We start from the raw sequence: 16,622 nt of genomic DNA on the forward strand, positions 1-16,622 counted from the left end.
TGGTCAGCAGGATCCAAATCTCTTTTCTAAGCTATCTGAGCTGTATGCAGCGTTTGACTGGCAAGCACATCCCTAGAGATGTTTATTCCCTCCCCTTCGAACAGATGAACTGCAGATGTCTTTATTATAATAGCATATTAATTGCAGCTAAAATAAGTAGGTCCAGTCAAAGCTACAGGAGTCTACTGTGTTTTACTCTTTAATCTCAGTTTTACTCTTTGGCTGCAGGTGGCAATAAAAATCATTGACAAATCTCAGCTGGATGCTGTGAATCTGGAGAAGATCTATCGAGAAGTGCAGATAATGAAAATGCTCGATCACCCACACATTATAAAGCTGTACCAGGTATGTTTAGTGGTGTTCTTCTCCTCTCTCCCTTTACTTCACTATGAAAAGTTTACTCAACACCAATGACTTCTTACAGAGGGGCAGTTCATGACAAACTGTCAGCTTTTCCAGGATTCACTTTTGTTGCGTACACATCTCATTCATACACGTTTAGCCATTTGTTTTGTAGAAAACTCCATGTAATCCAGACCACTAAATCATTCTACATGTAAACCCTCTATTGGTAGTTGCTTGAAGTAGTGGAAGATATTGGTGGGGTTTTTTGTCTATGTCTGAAACATAGAATACTAACTCACTGCCCTGCCTCCCTTCCCTCCCTTACATTTGTGCACACTAAAGGCCTTGTCGTAACAGACTGCTGTGAAGTTTCCGGTCTATCAGAATTGTTTGTGTTCCTAGAGATTTCTGAGCAGTGTTTTTTTCTGTTGACTTTTTCCTTGATGTGCAGGCTTTGCAGAGCCTCAGACAATTGCATGATTTTACAGTTGGATCTGAAATTCTCTCGCTAATCTTCATGTGTCTTTACCATTTAATGGACCTTGGCACAGAAAGGTGAGAAGAGGAATTCAGTTTCCACAGTCTGCATTTGTTCTTTAGTGAAAGCCCTCCTTGAAATTACGGCTGGCGATGCTATGGTGCACTTGAAAGGGCAGCATAATATTGTAGGTCAAGTCTTCTGAAAACTGGCGCTGTGCCATCATATCCTATCTGTGATTTGTCAGATTTTGGTAACTCTGCTGTTGGCTCTGTTAAGGTAGAGCCTTAAGGGTTTTCTTACCAGAGGAGAGCTCTGAAAATGTGACTCTGTGCTGATTCATCCGTTTTTTGTTCTTTGCCCAGATAAACTAATGCACACTTTTTCCACCAACAGGTGATGGAGACCAAAAGCATGTTGTACCTTGTGACAGAATTTGCCAAAAATGGAGAAATTTTTGGTAAGCTAGAGAATATTTTTCATGTTTTACCATTTAACCTTAACTTCTGAAGGGTGCCATTTGCAATTATTCTGCTATAAGCTAGTCGAAATAGTGCAGAGCAAACTATGATATATCCTGATGACAATTACCAGGTTTTCATCATTGAATTGAGATGGAAATCTGTTTTGTCTCTAAGTAGTCAGCCTGATGATGAAGAGTGGCCCAACCAGTATTTCAGGTAAGCTGGAGAAGCTCTGGGTTTCTGCTTACTCTTTTGTCAGATAGGATTTTTTATGTTTCCAGGAAAAACATGGCAATAGGGAAGAGTGTCCCTGTAGTAACTTGGAGTAACGCTCACTATAATTTTAAGGGATTCAATTTGTCTGACTGATTCAAATTCACACGAATGTTTCTTCTTTTGTACAAACTACCCATTTAGGCAGGAGTATTATATAAATCCATAGGAAATACAGCAATTAGTTGCAATACTTTACAAGGCAGCTTTTTCTTCTTTCTTCCTCAGAAGTGTAACTCTGTGGGGAATATACTTTGATACTATGAATGAAATAGTTTTACTTTAAATAGGATTTAATATTTACCCAGATAGGGAGCTTGCTGTCTCTCACCTTCCAAATGTGAGGCTGATGCTGAAGTTGCAAATGAAAGCAGGTGATGAATTTTATATAAACTTGCCAGGGGAGATGCACAATTAGATGTGCTCAGTCCGGTTTAGCCAGATCAATTTTGGGGGGCCTCTGCTGAGGAAACTGAGCAGCTATTCACCGGGCTAGGAGTAAGTCCTACCAGGTGGTATTTACAAGCAAGAGTTATTTTTTTCAAGAGTACTACATAAAGGCTTAAATGGCTCTGATAGTAAACTAAAGAAGGGAAAATAGTGGGTTATTGCTTGAGAGTTGAGGGAAAGATCACATCAGGCAGATTTTTGTTTCCACAAGTAACATAGAATAACACAGCTTCTGTAGTGTTTGTTTGTTTGTTTGTTTTCCTTTTTCCTGTATCTCGCTTAGCACTAATTGGCTTGACTTTTCCTCCGAGATGCAAACAAGATGGGTGTTCATCACGTAACCCTGCCTGATTTGGCATATAAATTAAGAGATGATATCAACATGTCAATGAATTTATCACACAAATAGGATGCAAAACCAAAACTGTATGTGATCATCTATTGATTCTGTAGCCAGAGGAGAAATAGACATGAAATTAGTATGACTGGAGCTTAAAAGTGAGATGCTGGTGCACTGATAAATAAATCCTCTGTCCAGTCCAGGGCAAGAAGTGGAAATCTGAACAGTTGGGTCCAGAGAGGCAGGTAATGCTGCCAGCCATGGTCATACATGTAAGCTGTTCTTTATCGTTCTAACCTTAGAATCTTTGTCATTATGTAAGTAAACCAGTATGAGGCCACTGTAAGATACAGCTGTGCTGAGGAGGGAGTACTTTGCACTTGCTTTGCCTTGTCTTCAGAGTAAACAGCCACCTGAATTACCGAACAGTAGAGAATCGCTCAGTGTTTTGCAGGATGGGAAGAATGAAGGAAGCTTACTCAATCTCAAAACATTCAGCTGCTTAGTATGTAGAAAGAGTAAGGGGTAAGTGATGGGTGTGTTTTTATAAGCCTTTACTCTTCCCAGTGGCAGTTAAGAGGGTGAGATCACTTTTATTATCCACTAGAGGTTTTGGGTTTTTGGTTTTGTGGGTTTTTTTGGTTTTTTTTTTTTNGGGGGGGGAGAGGGCAAATTTGTCACAGTTCCTGCACTCCTTGCGTAGTTGTGCTTCTTGATGGTGATAATGTGCAGAGTAGAAAAGCCTTGGATGTATAAGTAACTGAGACGTGGTTATGGCAGCCAGGTTAGTGTTGCAGATATGCTCCCGCTTTTGCACAACAAAGTTTGTTAGGCATTTTTGTGTGTTAAAGCAACTTAAATACAGCTCCTATCTCCTACATATTACAATCCAAAACGCTTTGAAATGTTAAATTATCACTGTAGCTTCATTGCTGATATATTTCGTCATATGACTCAGGTGCCATTAGTATATTGTTAAACCAGTGCTAACTGAGTTTTAAAATCTTGTTGTGAAGGAAAAAATTCTCTTTGCCTCCCCAAGCTGAAAGGCTTTTGTTTTGCCAAAATAAATTTAAAAAGCTGAACTTCCCATGAAGAACAGAAGTGGTACGTAGAACTGCTGACAGTGCAGCGAAAGTGCCAGAACAAATGCAAGGCAAAGAAGTCTTTTTTTTTTTTTTTTTAAATACCAAATATGATGTTTTCAGTTGTATTAACACAAATTGAAGAAACTCCCTTTTTAGCTTTGACCACTACTTTGCTGTGGCTCTCTGGATCCGCTGGGAAGCTCTTGGTCTCCTTGTGCCATTTTTAGCACCACTTTCTCAAGCAGACACCTCTGTTTATGCCAGTTGGTTTTCTGCATGCCACATTATACAAGACGGAAATGCCACTTTTTCTGAAATATAAAAGCCTATTTTTTGAAATACACTTTACCAAAATTATATGTAAGTTTTATTTAGTTTAAATCCTGGCTGGCTTTTTAAAAATCTTTCATTTGCTCCATGTCCTGTTTAAATGACTGCTGTTTAAATGGGACTTCTAGAAGCCAAAAAATCCTTGCTTTAGAAAACATTAGATGTAATGGATTGAAAATCAGCAATTAAATGGCATGGATAAACCTGAGGGAGTATGGAAGCCTGCTTTCCCCCCCCCCCCCCCCCCCCACATACTTCAGTAAGCCAGTAACTTTTTAGGAGTGTTTTGTGGACTTGTGAAAACTGACTCTCATCTTCCCAAATATATTGCAGACCAATAGGAAACTATGCTTGGTAGCTGTTCTCAAGTGCATTTTCAGTTACATTGCGCAAAACCTTTAACTTCCCTGTGGGTACTTTCCTCAGATCTGTTATATAATTTCAGGGTATTTACGGAGTCATGTAAGCATTTGCAGCAGACTTGTAATCTGGAGTTCATAAGGAAATCTTGTACTTTCTGTGGAATTGGTGGGTATGCCCTGCCAATTAGATGAATAATTTCCCATACATGTTATTCACAGGGTAATTCCTACCAAATAAGCAATAGCTTTCTCGCAACCTTTTTGTTGTTCTTACATCAGCACCATGCCACAGTTCTTGCAGATCTTCATCACTGTTTCACTGCATGTTTTTCTAGTTTCCATTGATATGTTACATGCTTGCGGTGTGCTAAACCAGAGGCCTTGCACAGAGATGAGCTTCGCGTAATTCTCCTAAATTTCGTTAACTGCACAGAGCTTTACAGGTAACTGAGAGCTTAGTTTGGCTCTAGTTGTCTTATGATCCCAATGGCTCTTTGCAAACTGGGTTACTCTTATTCCGTGTAGCATCAGCAACTAGCAGCTGCACCATTGTGGATGGCTTGTGAATTAAATCTCCCTTTTCCCTTGTCCCTCCTCACAGATGCTGGTTTTGTGAAATATTGCCAGAGCAGAATGTTTGGCAATGTATGTCCTCCCTGTCTGTAAGCTCTTTTACGAGACTTGTAGGATAGAAAAGGTTTCTTTGCTCTGAAGTTCCCCCTCAGCTGTAATGCAGAAATTGGAGTCGAATGCCTGTGGACTGGCTATTATCCTTAGCATTCTGGAAGGCTCATATTTGTATAGCAGCTGATAGGGCTGTATATTGTCGCCTCGTGATAGGCATGGCAGGCAGTGTACCGTTGCCTGCCATGGAAATAAACTGTGGAGTCGCAAGCTCATCTAGCAGCCCTATAATGATGTTAAGAATCAAAGTACCAACCTATTTTAGGAATATTAGATTATGAAAAAATTAATTTAATTTTGTCTCTTCTGTTTTCTCCCAGAATTCAACAGCCTGTAGTCAAGGTTTTCCAGGGGCTGACTGGGTCATTGATTGTCATACGTGTGACTTAAGTGCATTTTATTATAAATCACTATTATTACCTTGCTGAAATTTATGCAGCCTGTACCCTACCACTTGGTATGAGCAGGGAGCAAGTTGTGCATTTTATTCATGCAGTTAGCCATTTAGAGATCCACTCTGTGTGGATCAGTGAGTATCTGACCATATCACGTTGTGCATATGTGTAAAGCAGAATTGGAATGTATCTCAGTGCCAAATCACAGCATACATTCTAGAGTCTGTCTTTTTGCTCTGTACTTTAAATGGAGCTAGAAAATATTGGTGAATGAAAAAATATTGTACGGGCAAAATGAGTTAATGATGAGATGGAGTCTGCAGAGACAAAATCACATTCTAGATTAAGCTGATATTCCTGCCCTTCTCTTTTCACCGTTCAGCAGAAAACTGAGACAAACGGCGAGTATTAAAACGATCACTGTAAAACCAAACAACTCATGTTCTTTGGCTGCAGTGAAGCAACTGGCATCTTATTTGAGCTATTTGCTTCCTGCCTCACTCTACTTGGATTTCATACCTGTTCCCAGAAAACAGTGCTGCTGCTGATAAAGACCTTGTGTGTTAGAGGACTGGATGAAGGAATAGAGGGACGAGGGTGGAAATGCTCTGCGTCCTGTTCACAGTGTCTGTTTAAGGCAGCCTTTTGCTGCATAATCCTGTAAAGGTCACTGGGTAGAAGATTCGTGGCTATGTTTCATCACCTGTACTTGAATAGTTTACCTTCCAGCATCACTGTGAAGTACTGAAAGTAGTCAACAATACAGCAAGATGTATGTTGTTTGACTTTCAAGAGCTCTGAGAAAGGAGTTGTCCCGAGCGGTTCTGCAGGGCCTTCAAGTCATTAGTGACATTAGTGCTGCATTGTCGTGGAGGAACTCATTGTGCATTACCGGCACATTTTATGAGAGGGAAATTATTTTTATCGCTTTGCTAGACATTTGGCTGGAAATCATCTTGTGTGTTTAAACTCTTACCATTCTTCAAATAAGATCGTCTTTTGCTCGTTGTTTCGTATTTCTCTTAAGTTCACTGCTGAAGACTGGTTTTGTCTCTAACCACTGGCTGGTGTTGCAGCCAGTGCTTGCAGATCAGTGGGGGTGCGTATGCGTTGCCCTTGCCTGCGGATCGCTGGCTACAATACCTGTGCGTTTGCTGAACTTTGGCTATTAACTGCGGGCTCTGTAGGAGGTAGAAGGCAATTTCAAAAGCATCCTAGCTGTTACCTTCTTGATTTTCTGCCTTGTCAGAGAAGGGAAAAGTAGAATTGGCTATAGAAGCACCTTTCTGTCAGGAGAGCTGCTTCACTTGTTTGTGTTCCTGAAGATAGATGGAGTCTTCTGTTTCCAGAGCTGTCATTTGTTTCAAGACTAGCATTACTTTTACAGCATAATCAAATCTGAAAGCAGAAAGTTCTTCCTGCTTGTGCTGTGATGAAGGTAAGAGACCACACTGGATGCTTCCTTACTGGCTTTACTTCCAGAGAATCAATACTTCCGTTTTTTGCTTTTCCAATACCCTGCGTGTGTTGAGGTTTCAGAGAGAGAACCGTGGCACGCAGCTCACATGAACTGCTAAGAGGCTAGGACTTGAAACATGTCGTGATGGTGAGGCCAGTTGTTCCAGCCATTCCACAGGAGTTGTACTGTATGAAAAGATGTATTGGAAGAGTCACAGAACCCTAAAAGAAGAAACCGAGGGCTGAGTTCAGTAAGGCAGCAGCCTTTTTTGCTCTTTTTTTCCCACCCTTTTAGAAGGGAGCTTGGGAGAATAATGGAGTGGGAAACTGGACTGGCTGAAATCCGTACAGAGTGTGCTAGCGCTAAATGTATGGGAGAAATTCCTTAATTTCAGGGCTACTGCTTGCTGGCTAATGCATTGAAACCTGCTTTATGTTCACAGATTACCTCGCCAGCCATGGCCGCCTAAGTGAGTCTGAGGCCAGGCGCAAGTTCTGGCAGATCCTCTCAGCAGTGGAGTACTGCCATGGCCGGAAGATTGTGCACCGTGACCTGAAAGCTGAAAATCTTCTGCTTGACAACAATATGAACATCAAAATAGCAGGTATGCACAATCCTGATTTTTATAAAAGCACCTAAATCAATTCACTTGCAGTTGCCCAAGAAACCCTACTGCACTTACAGTGTAGAAAATCAGAGTGGCAATATATTTATTTATTTTCATGACGGATATCACAGTGAAGGCAACTAAAATAATTCCTAGATTAGCTCCATTATGCTTTTGGGAAAAAGGAAATAATTTCTGGAGTCATCGTCATTTTTTTGTGGATGTCGTAACATGTCGGTAATGCTGCCAGATGTTCAGGTTAAAACAGAGTTCATCAAATAACTTCTTTCAACAGTAGAAAAACTCAAAATGGAAGCTCTTTTTTTTCTTCTTTTTTTTTTTTTTTTGCACGCATGCATGCATGATTTCATTTTAATTATAAATTTAGGCACAGCAGATGTTGCTAGCAATGACAATCATTTTGTCGGTTGTCAACTCGGTAAACTTCCCTGAACCCTTCCATGCCGACTTAAGCCCTCAGACACTTGCAAAGGGAAAGCCAAATAACCCCTTGATTTGGAGGATGTTGGACTTCAGTCATCAGTAATATGTGAGTAGAAAAGGAAAATTAAATGCGGTGTCAAGCTGGTTTGCATAGGAGTTAGCTTTGCAGTTCTAAGAAGGAATGACAATTAATAGACTTTCACTTAGCTGAAAAAGGTGTAGGACTAAGCTCTTGTGAGCTGCAGGTCACTGTTACGTCATTTTACCCTTGAATTTCCTGTGCAGAGCAGCAGAAATGGATGCACTGAAAATGTGTCTTGATCTCTAATGTCTTAAGGAAAAGACGGCAGACAAACGTTGAATGTGCCTGCAGAGAGGTAGTTTCTTAACTTTCCTTACAAAAGACAAAGATGGCATCCTTGAAAAGGTTTAAAGGAAACAGAAAAGGCAGGGGATGTTTTTATAGAGGAAATTTCAGACCGGTCTCAGCTAGTGTTTGCTTATTGTCCACGTAGTTAACTAGCTAGCGCCTGTGACTGGCCACCCCTGCCATTTCTAGGGATCCATTTTCACCCTTTGGAAAACTTTCCATATCCTTCCAAGTCATCCTTTTCAGGAAGGCAATTCTATGCAACCTTTTAAAACAAGCACTTCTGAGATGCAAACTGTTGTTTGAGCAATGATTTTCATCCTCTTTTAAACTCAGAGAAAAGGGACCCATAGTCACTGCTATCAAAAGAGGCTGGATTAGGATCCAAAGATAAATGAGATTTTGCTGCTGGGCTAAGAAGCATTTTTTAAGAGCCTACATATTAATGGGGTAGCCTTCCCAGCTCCTGGATTTGTTTGTTGCTTTTGTACTGGCCTCTGTTTTGTTTGTACATTTAAAGCATTCCTTTCTTCATTCCTTTACCGCCACCTTCCCACCCCAGTGTGTCTTTCTCATGGTTTAAGAGCTTCCAGAGAAGTGAAGCAAGGCATAAACAAATTTAAGAAAAAGGAGAAAAAAAGCTTATTGTTACCTTGCAGCTTTCTCTGTTCCATAAAGGTGGGCTTTTACATCAATGTTAAACTGTAGTAGTGTTGATAGCTACTGTCAGATGAAGCAAAAGAATTTTGCAACTCTTCTTTTACCAGGGGGTTGCAGTTCTCGTGTGAGTTCTCATTTAGGGCTTTCGGTGCCAGAAGAAAGCTGAAGAAATAGCTTAAGATGGAGGTGGTATCTGTACTTTATAAGAGAATATCTTGAGTGTAGTAACTGATGATGTTAGTATAGGATGTGTGATGTTCAGTCGCAAAATTCTGAGAACTAGTAGGGCCCTATTCTCACTGTTTGCTCAGAACTCTGAATTTGACAATGAAAAGGGTATTCTAATTTGTTTGCCTTTGATCGAGCAGATTTATCAACAGCCATTTGTAGGGTGCTTTTGTTCTTTTTACTCTTCTAAATTTGAAATTGCGTTTACATAAAGCAGTTGTTTGTAATGCTAGAGATTTAGGAAAGACTTATGACAGTGTATGGCATCAGTAAATGGCAAGCCTAAGGAGCACAAGCCACAACGAACCCCTCTAATACCACTAACTGAACTAAACATAAGGGATTTTTTTGGTCTAGGCTCTTTCTTGTCCTCCTGATCTGCAGTTTGTCTTCCCACTTATACCACCACTTTCCATCTGGTTTATTTTTTTTCCCTTCCTATCAGTGTTTGGCACTGAAGATCATCGCATAAAGCCAAGGATAGTTTTTCCGAACTCCCCCACAGTGGCCTTGGCTGCCTGGAACCAGGGCGGTGTTCAGAGGTGTCCCTTTCATGACTGTCCTTAGCACGGTGGGGAAGCAAGTTCCCTGCCTTCCTGAACATTGCAGTGCAAGTACAGCACAGGGTCACAAAAATACAACTTCAAAGGCATCCCAGGAGACCTGTTAACAGAACAAAGGTTAGAGACGTGAACTGTTCTGTCATAGGGAATTTCAGTGCGTAGGTTCTCCACGGACTGAAAAATAAATAAAGGCATTGATGAATGGTTAACTTAATGGATGCCGTGATATACTGCTCTTTCCTCCTTGTAGCTGCTCTTTTCTTCTACCTCTGTATTACAGAATGTTAACTAATATCGGTCTGTAGGTAAATGATTGTATTAAGTAGCAGAGATTCATGTGGTCTGATTCTTGTGTGTTGCTCTGTCAAGCTTTGCTAGATTGTTAGCAACTCCCGTGTCCAACTTTGTTGAGAAAGTAGCTGGAGGAAAGCGGTGATGGGCAGAAACTTTTGCAGTGATTTGTCCCCTGTCAGTAGTTTTGTTTTTTCTCTGCAAGGGAGATGGCTGATGAATTCCACAGGATGGTTTATCTGCAATTTTGGAGTTACCTGCTGTTGCAGAGCAGTTTCCTGCGGTTCTCAGAGCAGTTTCCTGCAGTGGTTCATATGCTGCACAATTCATTTATCAAACTGCAGAAGAACAAAGGGCAGTGAGGATCCCAGCTCTGATAATTAGAATTAATCTAGCAATTGTAAAGCAGTACAATAACTGATTAATTATGTTGATAGAAAGTTCTGCAGTGTCAGTGTTTGCCTTGGGCCCTGCGCGCTGTGCTTGGGGGCGGGGGGCTGTCCCATGCTCATCGTTCCAGGCAGCTAGGAAATAAATCCTAGTAGGTACTTATGCTCCTTCCAAACTAAAGGGGAGACAAAAGCCTCAAACTTCAACTTTACCTTAAGTAACCTGAAAGAAATATTATTCGAATAGAACATCCACTGAGAAGACTGCGGCTCCATACTACTGTACCATGTAGTCTCCATCAAGTTTGATGCCAATCGATCTTCTAAAAACCTAATGAGATAAAGCTCCTTTGTTCTTCCCAAAGCAGTTGCCTGTAAATAGTGAAATGTTCTTCTTTGCTTTACACTCGGCTGGTTTTTGAAAAGATCTTAAGGGCTGCATTTCAGTTACTGCATGCTTCCCACTCCACAAAACTGCCAGATGGAGATGCTTTGTAGATGTCTGCAGAAATCATGCCATCTTGCTTGTGACGCTGTTGTGTCTGAACGAGATCAGGTAGGAGAGACTGTTATTTTGAAGTAGGTTGTAGCACGGGCTTGTCTTGCTGGTGGACAGTAAAATATGCATTGACGTCAGAACTGGCTGATCAGCATTCAGTTCATGAAGTGGGTCAGGTTTGTCTCTAATACACTCATACCTTTCCTTTATCAGTACCTCTCTCCTTGTGATTATCTCCTTCACTCCTACAACGGTTATAACAAAAGATCCACTTGCTTCTGTGAAGCCAGGCAGGCTGAATTCTCTGTAATTTTAGGAAAGTGGGTTAATTGTAACTCTGAAGCCAGTGGCCTTGAGAGCATTTTTAGAGGTACGGATTAGAGGCCACCTCATATTGCTAGACACGCAGAAGTTGTGATGGCAGTGGCAGGGACCTTCCATTTGTGAACCTGCAAACAGGTCTGAAATCTTACGTTGTTTCCATCTTTAACAGAAAAAAAAAAATACATTCAAATGGTGTACATGCAAAAAAATATATCTTATAAAGTCACGATTATTCTAAAGGGGGTAATGATATTGAGAAACAAATTGCCACGAATGTGGAGAGCCAATATTTGCAGATTGCACAAACATAGAGTTTATTCAACTGAACACAAAGCGGTAAATGGTCATATTTTTTAAAGTGCAGATTCAGGCAAATGTTAAGAAGATAAAGATCACTCCATTACGTAATGTGGCCTTTGGTAACGAGTCCAATTTCAGTCCTTTTAGAATTCTGTGGCTGGCATATGTTTTGTGGAAGGCTGGCACATTTTTCCTGGGAGTGAAGAATCTTAGCTCTGTTCTGAGGTTAAAAGCGATCATCTTTGACCTTAAATGATTGTGATAGATCAGCAATTGCAAAGCAGAAGCAAGGTAGGGGGAAAGAGAGAGAGAGAGAGAGCAGCTAGTGATGGTTTTGCACTTAGTTGAGTCCTGCCATTCTACACTTCACCTAAAAACTGAGGAAGCCAAGTGGCCTGTGCACCCAGGATACTCTCTAAATCTTGAATATTTTCTTTGCAATGCTTTTTAGGTGGCCCTAAAAACCATATCAAAGACGGCCTCCTATAAGTTGTTAAAAATGGTTTAATATAATAGGAAGAAACAAGTATAGAAAGCATAATGGAAGCAAAAAGAGGCAACTATAATGATATATGCAGCCTAAGAAGTGATATTGGACTTCCTGTAAAGGTAATCATTTCATCCAATAATAGAATATAATTGGATTTCTAAAGATAAGAGCAGTTTGCTGAAATATGTATCATTAAGTCTTACGTTACATGAAAGAGTCTAATTTGAGTTATTAGCCAGGTATCTCTCTCTGACTACACTTCTTACTGTCAATGCATACTTTTCAGCATATACTTAAAACTGAAGAGATACAGGTGTCCCTTTCCCTTGAAGAAGGGAAGAAATTGGTGGTGTACTACCACAGATCAAGGGCAGAACAGTTGGTCAGTTTAGGGTGTGTAACTGTAGCCCAAGCACACAGACTCTTGAGAAACGTGCTGCAGAGCCGAACTGCTGCTCTGTACCAGGCGGTGTCGAGGGGAGATGCTCTTCAGGGAGGATATACAACGCTGGCCACTTTCTGTGGGTCCATTCCTCTTACCGCTGAGCCCCAGCCATCATAAATGTGCTTGTAGAGAGTGTGTTCTTGCCTGTTCCCTTTGCTAGAAGTTTCTGGACCTTTGATTCATGACTCCATCTAATGAAACTTAGTCCTCCGTGCCATTATTAAACCTTCGGAGAAAGGCCTAAGACTTCCCTGCCCTTATGAATAAAACTATTGCATATATGAAATTAATCATGTAAAGGTAACAACAAAAGAGAAAGTTCTGATTGTAGTGTGAACCGATAGCTTTTTCTTGCACTGATCAGTCATACTGGCTCTCTCCTGGATTTTGCTTTTTTTCTCTTTTTAAATAATTTTTCTCTCTGAAGTGGCTCCTCACGTTCATATTCACTAAGTGCATGCTTTGCCAAGTACCTCTTTGGAGCCAAAATCTTGGGTATTCCCAAGCAAGTTAGCAATTTGCCAACTGCAGATACAAGCATCTGTACATGTATTTGCAAATGTGATATGGAGACCTACATGGGTGGCACCTGAGTAGGAGCTGCAGTTCTGAGTTACAGATTGATATTTATCTGCAGTTCTTAGAAGATGTTGAAAATCTGACAAAAACAAGATAAGTGAAGGGAGAGATCAGACTTAATGACACCTGCACAGATGGCAAAATGCTTCTGAGAGAAGAAATTGCCTCCTGTCTCCTGAAGTACTGTCAAGGTTGCCAAGCCAATGATGTGTGAAGAAAACTTTCCTCAAAGTGAATAAAAAAATTCACAGCAAAAGTCTGGCGGTGATAGGAAAAAGGTGGGTGACAGAGTGATTGGGGGATTTTTCTGCGCAAGAGAACCCTCTGTTATTCCTGCTGAACTCGTAATTGTTGTGGAACTGGAGGTGGTTGGAAAGGGAAGTAAGCATAGCAGGAATGTTATATTCAGTCTTTCCAATTTCGCTTTGGAAACGGAGATGACATTGGCCGGTTGCTCCTCCAGACAATAGGGACGCGTCAGGATGCCATTACGTAGCTGTTCATGCAACTGTCTGGCATTCTGTGTGCTTGCAGAGCATGACACTGCCACGGATCTGGCATGAGGTCTAGCCTTCAAATCATCCTTCTGGCACTGCAGCCTGCTTACGGAGGGGCACTGGGGCTCTTCTCTGCTTATGGGAAAGTCTCAAAATCCCACTGCTGTGAGACCAGGTAACTGCTTTTCTGAAAAAAAAGCAGCACTCTTATGTGTTAACTGCTTAGCTAAAAGTAGAATATTCAACTGAAGAACAAGGCATTAAGTGGGATGATCTGAGGAGAGAGATCATAAATGAAGGCTAGAGGATCCGGAGCACATATAGTCAGAATGTTTTCTGAAATAAAAAAAAATCTGGGCAAATTTTCCTCTGCCTTGGCTAGCGTTTGCTTGCTCTGTTGGCACAGATAGAAGGACCATTCTTGCAACCCCAAAGCTAAGCTGACAGTTTTGGAACTTGACTGAGAGAACAAATTCAGTATCCTAAGAGGTTGGATGGAAAAATAGGCAAAGATGACATTCATTGACCTTCAGTTAGTTCTTTTTCCCAGTGAGAAAACCCTAGGGTAGGATGTCTCTCCCTGCTTTGTGTGTATGCAAATAATGGGTATGGTTAGTTTGCGATAAGAGGTGAAAAAACTGAATCCTATGACTGGGTGATTCTGTTTCTCATCAACAAATACACCTGCAGAGCAGCTCCAAGGATTGACAGCCTCAATGCAGATACTATTGCTAGGCATTAGGGACGTGAGTCTTTGCCGATTTCTTTGCTCTGGAGGGTTGGTATGTTGAGTTTTCACAGATTTTAAAATGCAGATGGTGCTCTTAGCACTTTATAATGACCTGGCAAACCTCATCCCACGGGTATTTTGAGCTTTCCAGTAAAGAAGCGGGAATTATATTCTCTTCTCTGCCCTTTATTTGCTGTGTATTGGAACCAGTTGTCCCAAAATGACTCCTTGACGTGGCTCCTCTCGTCACGAGAATTTGCGCAGCAAAGATAGATCTCCTCGTTGTGCAGTTAGCAGTTGTGCAGTTATCACAGGTCTCTGGGGGAATGTCCTGTGACGCTATGCTGAGGCCCTTCAGGATTGCTTCCCAGACAGCTGAAGATGTGAGACTTTGCTTTCTGCTGAAGGAATTACGAGAATGGCTCAGGAGGATTATAGGCATCAGAGCTCTTCTCCCTGCTACAAAGGTAGTGGATTGCACTTGGCGTGTACTGGGAGCCAGAGTGGTAACGTGCAGGTCTCTCTGTGCAAGCAAGCCTGCCTATTCAGCGCACCTCCAGATCCAAGTTGAAGGTGTTCCTACACTTAGAGCATTAATGCAGAAGCAGTTCCTGACCGCCTGCTACGGAATGGCCTGCGGTGAGCTCAGCCCCGGGCTAGGTTTGTGTGGCATCTGCACAAATACAGAGCAGCCTATAACGCATTTTTCACAGAAAGGCTAGTTGTTTAAAAGAACAGGCGACTTCGAGTAAGTTGATCAGACAGTGATGAAGCATATGCAGGGTGTCAGACCACAGAGTTACAAGCAGAGAAAAAAGGCATAAGGGTAACGTTTATAAAAGGAAATGAGACTTAGCACTTCCCCTTATACCCTGATGTATTCAGGTCACTGGCCCGAGATGTTCCCAGAGCACATGATGTGCATGAGAGGTGATAGAAAGGTTAGAGCAGAAGTACAGCATAGAGTTTCAGACTGTGGAAATGGGTAGGCAGAGGTTTTCAGACAAGGGACAAGTTTCTCTTCGGTTTAGAGAACAGTTGAGCGCTCTTACGGCTGGAACTGGGACTAGTCCTAACTTCACTGCTCCAATGGCCTCACCTGTCAAACTGGTATGCTGTTTAACATCCTAAAACCCTGATAAGAAAGCCAAATTCCATGACAAATGTGTTGGAATTCCTAAACAAAAAGAGCAATTATACACATTTGCAAAACATTTGCAAAGCTGAATTTTGTGTGGAAGAACACCACTGCGAACCGGTCTCATTGGGTTAGACATGTATATTTCTGTGCGTAGCTCTTCCTTTGAGATTACCACAAGGGAGCTTTGGAAAGACAGGGGATGAAATGAGACAGAATGACATGAATTGTGTGTGTGTGTGTGTGTGTGTGTGTGTGTGTCTAACTGTGGCTGATGTGCAGTCACCAGCTGCTTACCTGAGTCAAGCAGATCACTACCATAAGGTATGTTAAAAAGGTAAGTTTCCAGAAGGCAGATACCTTCTGGAATATGACTGTTGCGCAAAATAGTGACTGTTTCTACTACTTTACTGTGTTATGTGCTGCAGAGATCTCCACACTGAGAGCTGCTTAGTTGCATAGTCTTGGCTCTCCGTTATTCCTCTACTATTCTTTATTAGTGCATTTCTACTAAATTTCAACTAAAAATGACCTGCTTATTTTAGCACTACTGCTTAATGAGTCAAGGCTCTGTAGAGCAGTACACTAAGGGAGCAGGGTTGTGTTTCTTGATGAAATTCTTAGTGAACTTGTTATTAAAAGAATTTTAAGGAAGATCGAAAAGGCCTGTAAGACCATGCTGTTTGTGCTTGTGGTCCACATAGCTTTTGAAGCTGTATCTTGGCTGTAACCTTATTTTCTAGCAGGCAAGAAACTCAAAGGGAAGAAACATTCCTGCAGGTTCATGTCCACATTTTCACGTACTAAGGAATAAGTCTTACCTGTAGAAATGGCTGCAGAAGTTTTAAAACTTACTGTGTGCTAGGGAAAATCTTGCAAGGCAGAAGGACTGCTCTAAAGCCTCTTCGGTTTTGATGTTTCTGGAACTGCTACTTCTGTCAGTGCTCATTCTTGATGCTTGTTGCAAGCAGCATAATATAAAAGGGAATGCTGGAGCTCTCATATCCTTCTGTTAGGAAAAAAAAAAAAGATACTTTTAGCATTGAACAAGCTGTATGTTTCAATTTACATCACACCCCTCTAAAGCAGCTCCACGTTAACCTTACTTAAGCCTGTTCAGTTTTCGTGTTTAATATCTCTGCCCTGCTTTGATTCTGAGATTCTCCAATATTTTATAGCTCACAACATGTGAATAGAGAGCAAAGCCCTTTCCTCTATGTAAAACAAACTATACAGATAGATAGAGCTAAACAGAGTGGCACCAGCAGTGCCTCTGCCATTTCTGCTAACCACAGTGTTTATCAAGGCTGCTATCTGCTGATCAGCACCACATCGTATTAACATACCTCTGAGGTATTCAGTGGTTGATAGGACTAAATCAACAGCCTGATTACAGTGTA

The 16,622-nt window shown here is 41.3% G+C and overlaps 1 protein-coding gene across 1 annotated transcript in view; it reads left to right on the top strand.

The window, feature by feature from the left end:
- Positions 1-215: 215 nt before the first annotated feature.
- Positions 216-16,622, top strand: part of SIK2 (salt inducible kinase 2) — a 33,668-nt gene continuing 17,261 nt past the window's right edge. The window contains exons 1-3 of the mRNA XM_026040988.1: positions 216-345; positions 1,220-1,283; positions 7,111-7,272. Coding sequence (XP_025896773.1) covers positions 304-345; positions 1,220-1,283; positions 7,111-7,272 — 268 coding nt within the window. The 5' untranslated portion in view covers positions 216-303. The remainder of the gene's footprint in view (positions 346-1,219; positions 1,284-7,110; positions 7,273-16,622) is intronic.

Source organism: Nothoprocta perdicaria, unplaced genomic scaffold (genome assembly GCF_003342845.1).
Source record: "Nothoprocta perdicaria isolate Ctin4 unplaced genomic scaffold, notPer1 scaffold_275, whole genome shotgun sequence".
Lineage (NCBI taxonomy): Eukaryota > Metazoa > Chordata > Aves > Tinamiformes > Tinamidae > Nothoprocta > Nothoprocta perdicaria.